This window comes from Echinops telfairi, unplaced genomic scaffold (assembly GCF_000313985.2).
Source record: "Echinops telfairi isolate 266 unplaced genomic scaffold, ASM31398v2 ScPeMD7_9;HRSCAF=40, whole genome shotgun sequence".
Lineage (NCBI taxonomy): Eukaryota > Metazoa > Chordata > Mammalia > Afrosoricida > Tenrecidae > Echinops > Echinops telfairi.
In genome coordinates, this window is record NW_022103906.1 from 40404265 (window position 1) to 40413066 (window position 8802).

At 51.7% G+C, this 8802-nt stretch overlaps 1 protein-coding gene across 1 annotated transcript in view; it reads left to right on the forward strand.

Annotated features, from left to right (window-relative positions):
* Positions 1 to 400: 400 nt before the first annotated feature.
* The window catches only part of RNF122 (ring finger protein 122), a 17831-nt gene continuing 9429 nt past the window's right edge, over positions 401 to 8802 (forward strand). The window contains exons 1-2 of the mRNA XM_004696496.2: positions 401 to 682; positions 4263 to 4419. Coding sequence (XP_004696553.1) covers positions 658 to 682; positions 4263 to 4419 — 182 coding nt within the window. The 5' untranslated portion in view covers positions 401 to 657. The remainder of the gene's footprint in view (positions 683 to 4262; positions 4420 to 8802) is intronic.

Below are 8802 nucleotides of genomic sequence, written 5' to 3' on the forward strand. Positions count from 1 at the left end.
GAGTCGGGGAAGGTGCGTGGGGGCCGGAACCCCCCGCGTGAGGACGCGCCCCCGCCCCCGCTACCAGCCGAGGGCGCTTCGAACACGGCCCGGGGGCAGGAGCAAGGCTCCCATTGGCTGGAGGCGAGTGACGGGGAGGGCGTGGTTTCTGGGGTGAATAAAAGTGGGCTGTGCCCAGCGTGGTGTCAGTGTCTGAGTTTCTACAGTCTCCGGCTCGTCCCTCGGCACCTGAGCCGAGCCTCTGACTGACGCGGACTCCCGCTGCGGACTGAGACCCGAACCAGCCAGCCGACCGGGCCGAACTCTCGCTGCGGACCGAGAAGTTCGGCCGCTGGCTCGGTTCCCTGGCCCCACCCAGCTCCGCCGCGCGCGTGCCGCATCTCTGCCGGCCCCGGCCTCGGCCGCTCGGCTCGCGCGCTTCCCTCCGAGGTGCTGCGCTCCGGAGGGAGGACTTTCTGTTTCCTCCTCTTTCTTCTTTGTTGCTCCGAAAACCGGTCTTGCAAAGCCCCACACTTCGGAGGGAGTTCCACTTCCCGGAGAGGTCGCTGCCTCGGAGCGCACCGACTCCTGGGGACGACTGGAGAGCCGGCGGCGCGCCCCCGCCTGCCTTCCCCGCCGCCTTCGCTCGTTGGTCCGGGAAGCCAACCAAGTTCAACAATGCACCCGTTCCAGTGGTGTAACGGTGAGGCTGCCGGCGGGCGGGCGGGCGGGGGTGCTGGAGACGCGGGAGGGGCGCCAGGTTAAAGATGGAACAGCTAAGTTTCTCACGACGTAGGACCGGCAAGAAAGTGTCCCCGTCGCTCCCGATTCTGCTCCACGCTGGAGTCGGAGGGAGAGAAAGGGCGAGAAAACGATCCGGGTCTCGCTGAAGGGCTGCCAAGGGCGGTAGCGGGGTAGTGAGCAGGTGGCCCGGCCGGGCGGTGGAAGGCCAGGGGTTCGCGGCCTTTGTGTGGCGCATAGCTCCGCGCGCCCTGTCCTCTGCCTTTGTGCGCTCAAACTCTGCTCTTTGTTGTGCTTGTCGGAGAAGTCGATCCGCGCCCGGGCTAGGAGCTTCCAGACTAGAGGGAGCTCAAGCGCCCCAGCCTGAAACTTTGCAGGCTGTTTTAAATATGTATACAATGCTGCGTGCGGGACGGGCGCGGGGGCGGCTTCCTCTCGGCCTTTGTTGGCTTCCCACAGACTGGTAGGGCGGCTTCTGTGCCCGGGGAGACGCTTATTCAACAGTGGCTCTTTATGGCATTGGCAGTGCTTTGCCGATAGCCCGGCGCCCGGCCATCGGCACCTTGAGGTGCGGGACTGAAGACTGCGACTTCAGAGGCCTGCCACCCCCCACTCTGGCACCCCACCTCGGTGATACCGCTTGGTTCAACCCACTGGCGGCTTTTGTGGCGGTTCAGGTGGTTCTGGGTGAGATCCAAGCAACCTGGCAAGAGGGCCTATCTGAGCCAGGCAGTTCAAACTCCTTAAAACACTCTACAAAGCCTTTCATAGTATTAGGGTCTTGACCAGACTGTTCTGGTACTTGAACAGTTTCTATAGAGGGGGGTGGGCGGGAGATATATCTTTAAAGCAGCTGGCTTTATCTCTGAGTGGGTTTGACTAATTAGAGGGGGGTTGGGGGATCCATTCTCAAGAACAAGTCTCCTGCCAGATCCTGGATTAATTATTTCAAGAGGCTTTTTGTTTTATTTACGGCAAGCTTTGGCCAGCACGTATATGTGTCCCCCATCACACACGCACACACACCCCTGCTCTAGCTCCTCGGATCTAATTTCCTGAACATGAACAAGCTGTGGGTGATCGTTAGGAGAGAAGGGGCTGAGGAAGGATGGGTACATCCCAGCATCTGGTTCGATTTCTCTCTGGCTGGGCAGGAGCAGCAGCTCCTGGCTCTATTGGGCTTTCGTGGCCAACCCTCCACTTGACGTCATTCCCGCTCCCAGCCTCCACACTGAGATGAGATAGTCTGCTGTCAAGGCTTTCATAGGTCGGTGGAAACAATGGAACCGAGGAGAAGAACAAACAACTGGACAGGATGACATCAGTCTTGCTTCAGGGCATCTTCCTCATCCACCTAAGACTTGTTGGAGGAGCTCTTGTGGCATAGAGAGTTACACATTGAACCCCAAGGTCAGCAGTTCAAAACTACCAGCCTATCCGCAGGATACTCTCTACTCCTAGAGAGTCACAGGCTCTGAAACGCTTCCTGTGCTGTAGGTTGGGTGTGAGTCAGAATGGACTGGATGAAAGCGAGTTGTAGTTGAAGTTTAGGACGTGTTGCTCTCTTTTCACTTCGGCAGAGATACTGTTCTTTGATTTCGTTGAAGGAGCAATCCCCTTCACTACTTTGTGGGAAATTATCAGGAGCCACCCTGTTCCTGAGATTGGGACTCACTCTCCTTATTAGTTTACTTTTAGTACACTTTTTTCTTTTAAATGAGCTAGACAAGCCAGTGCTCCCCAACACTTCCCATCCATATATCATGCCTTCCCCAAACTCAGTCCTGGAGCCCGGAGAACCAGAAACCATTGAGCAGACTCTGACTCATGGTGACTCCGTGTATGTCAGAGTGGAATTGGAAGTACCAGACCAGGAGCACTATGGAATTCAGGGAAGATAGGGGCCACAGGAGTCTCACGGAGTGGGATTGGTGGACTTCTGGAGGAGGGATGGTTTCGGCCAGGAAAGGCTGCATCATCACAGGTATGTATGGAGAAAGGTGAGAACAAGGTTGAGCAGTGAGTAGATAGGGCTGCAGAGGGTGGTGCTGGCCAATTGGCAGGAAGCTGAGAGAATGGTGGAGAGGACATGAAACCGCTTGTGAGTTTGGAAAGGACATAATAAAAACCTCGCGGGAGGATGTGTCAGGCATGTGGGCTTAATTAGAGAACTTTGGGACTTGAAACAGGAATGGCATGGATGAGGAGGTGGGGGTGAGTAATGTGCGGGTTGGAAATAGAGATGTGGCAATAGAATTAGGCGTGGTATCTAAAAGAAGTTTGAAGAGAGGCTCACTACATGGGTCTCAGGTACCACTCTGGTAAACAGGATGAAGGCAAGATGTATGTGTCCAAGATGACTTCCAGTATTTCAGACCAGCCTTTTAGGGGTATACTGGTAGCTATAACATAGCAATACTAGTGACTCCTGGCTTCTACCACAGCTGTCTGGGAAGTGCCAAAAATGCGTGTTGAGGGCTTGATCCTGTGGCCTTTGGAATCAGAACCCTCGCTATTAGTCAGTGGGCAAGTTATTTAATTAATATTTTTTCTCCCCCTCCTCCTTTTGAACAGAGGGATTGTATCTCAGTGCAGTGGCCGTGATTTTTTGTTTGTTCGTTTGCCATATGAGAAGGGGAATTATCCATTTGGTAGTTAATGCTTCTCAAAGTGAGTACGCACAGGAGGCCCCAGGGCAGCTTGTTACATTGTAGATTCTGATTCAGTCTGAGACGGGAGCCTGGGAAGCGGCGTTGCTGACAGGTTCCCAGGGGATCCCACTTCCCCATTAGGGGACTCTATTCTGGTGCTTTAAGTAGAAAAGGGAAAGGTGACCAGGAAGGTAAGCTGAAAGTCCTGCCACTTTCTGGAACACTGCTCCAATCTTGGTGCTGCCAGTTTGCTGGAGCAGCCGCTCACACCATCGTTGGTTTCTCATTTTTATGTAACAAAGTAAAGCATCGAGAGTTAACTTCCTGCCCAAGGAGAGAAGGAACTGGAAATCCAATACAGATATTCCCAACTGCTCCTCTTCGTATTGCTGCTGTATTGTGGACCTATCTGGAATTGAGTTTTGCATTTTCTGCCCATTGCCTAAAGTTGCAATGCCCCCAGTTGGAGGCGCCCTAGTGGCATAGTGAGTTAAGTGTTGGACTGCGAACCACCAGGTCAATGGTTCAAACCCATCGGCAGGGGAAAGACAAAACAGTCTGCTTCTGGAAAGAATTACAAGCTTGGAAACTGCAAGGAGCCATTCTACTCTGCCCTATGGGCTATTGTGGGTTGCAGTCGATGTGATAGCATTGGGCTTGAGGTGCCATTCTAGGTACTCTGTGTACTATTGCATTGCACGGATTGGTTAGATGATTTACCGAAGATCACACAACTTAATCAGGGTTGGAGCTAGATATAAATCCTGAGCCATTGAAACAGACATACAATAGCTGAGATTCTGCCCCTTGACTATATCCTTGCCAACCGAGAGGGCCATCAAACCCAGTACTAAATTTCCATAGCATACGATTGTTTCTTCCCTTTTCCAGGGTGTTCCTGTGGGCTGGGACTGGTTAGCACCAACAAGACTTGCTCGTTGCCACCCGTCAGCTTCCAAGACCTTCCCCTCAACATCTACATCGTCATCTTCGGAACAGGCATCTTTGTCTTCATGTTCAGCCTTTTCTTCTGCTGCTACTTTGTCAGGTGAGTGGCTTGCTGGCCAGAGGAAGAAGGCAGTGGGGAGGGCGGGTTAGTTGAGTGAGGCTCTCACAGTAGAGTTAGTAGCCTCATTACTACTGGGGTTTTCTGCATTGACTGTCTATCTCTGGGCCCCTGAGGCCTGCTGTTTCTATTTACATCAGCCTATCAGGTTGTCCCAGAGCATATAAGGTCACTGTGTGCTGGACTGCGTCCCACCTTTGGCCAGTTATTCTGAGGTTGCCTAGCATGACTCCCTGAGGAAGGTTCCTATAACTGTTGGTGGCCCTTTAACTGTCTTCACGCCTTCCTACACATACCCTCTGGGTGGCTAGGGACAGACAGATGGGCATCAATCACACCAGCAGCATGTTCCTTTGCCCTCCTGGGAAATCCTGTTGTCAACCCTCCCGGTGCTAATATTAGCAAGCTGATGTCTGGAGAGCCACTTGTTTACCCTGCCTTATGAGGTTGGGTTTTTCTTTTCTCTCTTTCTTTTTTTTGAGAGTGAGAAAAACAACAACCACCACCACCCATGAAAATGCCACTTACTCTTAATTGTTTGGAGTTTCAAGAAAGGGTTTGAGGTTGGGAGGGATAGCCAAGCTTCAGGGACTGCTGCTTCACCTCCTGCTGAAGGGCATGGGAAGTGATGACTCTTTTTCTGTAGAAATGTTTGCACATGCCTGGTCGTTAGGGTGGAAAGTAATATAGTGCTATTGATATTGACACGACTTCATTGTATGGGACTGTCCTGCAAGGCCAGGGAGTAGTTAAAAGGCGTTGACTGCTAGACTATGCTGGTCATCCTGAACTGCTCAGTGTAGTTAGTAGTAAGGCTCAGCATGAATCCAGTTCCCAAAATGCAGATGTAGGTCCAGGCCTTACCTGCCCGCTTCTGAATTTGCCCATCAATCACTAATTTAGCATGCTCCGAGCCTAGCCACCTGGAGCTGGGACCCAGTTCACACATTGGAAGGGCACCTTCTTTCAGACAGCCATGTAGAAAGCAGCCTCTACTGCAGTGGTTCTCAACCTTCCTAGTGCTGCAACCCTTTAATACAGGTCCTCATGTTGTGATGACCCCCCCAACCATCAATTATTTTTGTTGCTACTTCAAAACTGCCATTTTGCTACTGTTATGAATCAGGCGACCCTGTGAAAGGGTCATTCGACCTCCAAAGGGGTCACAACCCACAGGTTGAGAACCACTGCTCTACTGTGGAGTAAAGAGAGTCCCCAACAAATCATCACAGGTCCGGTAGGTGCAATTGTACAGCGATAATAAGTAAAGATTATAGTAAAGTCATAGAGAGCATGAGAGGTAGAGGAGAGAGTCAAATTATGGAGTCAGACACATTTCATGGTAGCATGCTCACTTCAGCCCCTCTTGGTGGTCCTGGGGCGGGCGGGGGGAGCCCAGCCATGAGAGCAGGAGAGCCCCCGGGGATGAGGACAGGGGGAGCCCCAACTTCATTGCTAACCAAGGGTAATATCTCATTAGGGGGACATGATTACAAGTAACCCCATGTCAGAGGAAGGGGCAGTACTACAGGCATACACATTGTAGGAAGAGGATGTATGATAGGCATAAGCGTAACAGGAAGGGGATGAGCTAGGGTTGTCCCCTTAGGAATGGGAAGGTCTAGGGGTATGCATGTGACAAGATGGGCGGGCCCAAGATTCATGATGGCAGCCTAACCTTGGTCATCCTTGGGCAGGTTTGACCTCTCTGTTGTCTCCTATGAGGAAACAGACAACTACTATCCTTATCAGAAGGGAGTGGGCCCTACTTGTTGTGGGATAAACAGTGGTGTTTGCTTGCTCTAGATGGCTACTCCTGATGACCTCCAAGTGTATAGTCATTCGTAAGCAGCTAAGTTTGGCATATATTTGGGGGAGACAACTTGGGAAAAATCCTTCTGTTTCCCATATACCTCCAAAGGGGTCACGACCCACAGGTTGAGAACCACTGCTTTACTGGCTCTTATTGCCCATGTAGGGTCATAAGTTTGCTGGACAGACTTCTCAGAGAGAACATCATACTTAGGGCTCCAGCTTTGTTAAAACCAAAAAGGATACAAATGTATGGGGAGGTTAGCATGGGTCGCAGCACAGAGCTTCCATGTCCCAATGAAGGCCAGCTGGTCTCTGTCTCCCTGAGTTTTCACCAACCAGAAAGCACCACTTCCACTCCCCCACTGAGCCTCAGGTTTCAGAGCTCCTATTGGCCTCCCCACATAGATTACATCATTTCCCCTTAGGCTTAGTTAGCATGGGGGCCCCCTGGTGACCTCTCTTGGTGTAGCCACCCCCTACTTCCTGTATTGGCATTGGTTGGAGCTCAGAAGACCCCAATTGCTTTCTGCAAGGTGATGCCACACTTCAAAAGTTCCCCAGAGTCCCTGTGAAAACAGCTACCACCCTTCCAAATGCCTGGCCAAGAGTCACAGAAGACACATCAGTCAGAGTCCAGACCTGTGTCTGGTCAAATCTCAGAAGGTGCCACAAGTAAGGGACAGTAGGCATGGCTCTCTGCTGAGAAGCCCTGGGCTCTCCACTGACACGCCTGGATGGAGTGCTTCAGAGAGAAGGTGGCACCTGTTGATTCTCTACGGCCAGAAGAAAAGGAGCCCTGGTGGCATAGTGGGTCACGTGTTGAACCACGAACCATAAGGTTAGCAGTTTGGAACCACCAGCTGGTCCTTGGGGAGGAAGACGGGGTCCTCTCGTAAAGCTTTACAGTCTCTGAAACCCGTAGGGGCAGATCTATTCGCTTATGGGGTTGCTTTGTCCTCTTCTATTAGACAACTTTTCAAACAGGAATTTTCCACTTTGGTGTCTGTACAAAATGTGTGGTTTATTTTCCCTCTTGTACAATTGAGTCAGAGATTAGCATCTAACTGCTCCATGGGGGTGAGGGTCAATTGCTAGTTTAATCTCTTCCCTCATTCCCACATCCACTCCTTTTTATCAGATTTGAATTTTCGTTCTCCTCCCCCATACCCTTGATCATGCAATTCCCCTGGGACGGAAGATGGAGACATACCAGAGACTTATTTATGATGAGGCTGGGAGGAGTCTATCAAAACCAACATTGGTTCCTTCCCCCGCCCCCATGCCCTCCACACACAGGCACACACAAGCCAAGGCGGCCAAGAGACAAAACCCTAGAAGAGATCGTTCTGGCTCAGGAAGCGGGTGACCAGGGTTCATTTCCTAATTCTGCCACTAATGGGTGTGGACTTAGGTTTGTACTGGGTGTTTTTGGTTGTTTTTTACCAAACACCTTCTATGTGCTAGACACTGTGGTTAGCCTTTTGCAAAAACAGTACATTTAGTTCTCACAATGACACTTCAGTTTAGGTGTTAGCCCACATTATAGATTAGGAAATTCAAACTCAAACAATTACGAACATGCTCAGGGACAGGCATAGCAAGGAAAGCAGAGATGGGCTAACCTGGGCGGTCACACTCCAAGTCCACACGTTTGCCTCCCGTGAGCCTTATTCCGTACATGGGAGGTGGGGGAGTCACTGGCCTCCGTGGCCACCTCACCATCAGGCACTGGGATTCTGCAGAACAGGTTGGGTAACTGTGCATTACTGATGTATTATCTCTCTTTGACTGGAGTTAAAGATCAGACCAGTAACCACATGATAGCAAAAGCTGCCCCCACTGCCGTAGTGCCAAGCACCACCTGCCCCCAATCCACTCCTTCATCACTCTGCCATCCGGCCCCATGCCCAGTTGACCCTGGAGTTTCAGGGTTCCAGAGACCCGCTGGTGTGCGATAGCCTGTGTGCGACTATATATAGCAAGATACACAAGCACAGAAGCCACTTCCTCTCCCTGCTTCTCTGTTTCCTCCTCAGCCAAAATTGGCCCACAACCACCGCTCGCTGACCTGGTGAGCTCATCGGCCAAGGCCAGTCTCCACTGCCAGCACCCCCTCACTCATTCTTTCCCCTTCTTGCAGAGCAGAGTTCTGCCGTGCACAGGATGGCGGGGACCGGCAGGAAAGGGACGATTATGTTCAGGGCCTGCTGCATTGTTTGTTTTAAATGGGAACAGAGACCTGGGAGAGCCTATTGGCAGTGGCTAGAAATGGTCTCATTGAAATCAGGGTATTTTTAGTTGGTTTGCTCATCCGACAGCTGAGAAGGCCACCTGTCCCAAGCTGTTGGCACTGCCTCTCCAGCTGGAGAGCCTGTGGTTTTTGCTAAAAGCTCATTTTCCCTTGCAACCTTTTTGGCCCCATTTCATCACAAGCGGTACTTCCGTGAGCTAAGAGAGTCACTGCAGACTGGAGTGGCCGCCTGTTGGGAGCCCTCCCTGTTCTGAGTTCTGGGCTGTGAGGGGCCAGGCTTCTGGATTGGGGAAGAATGT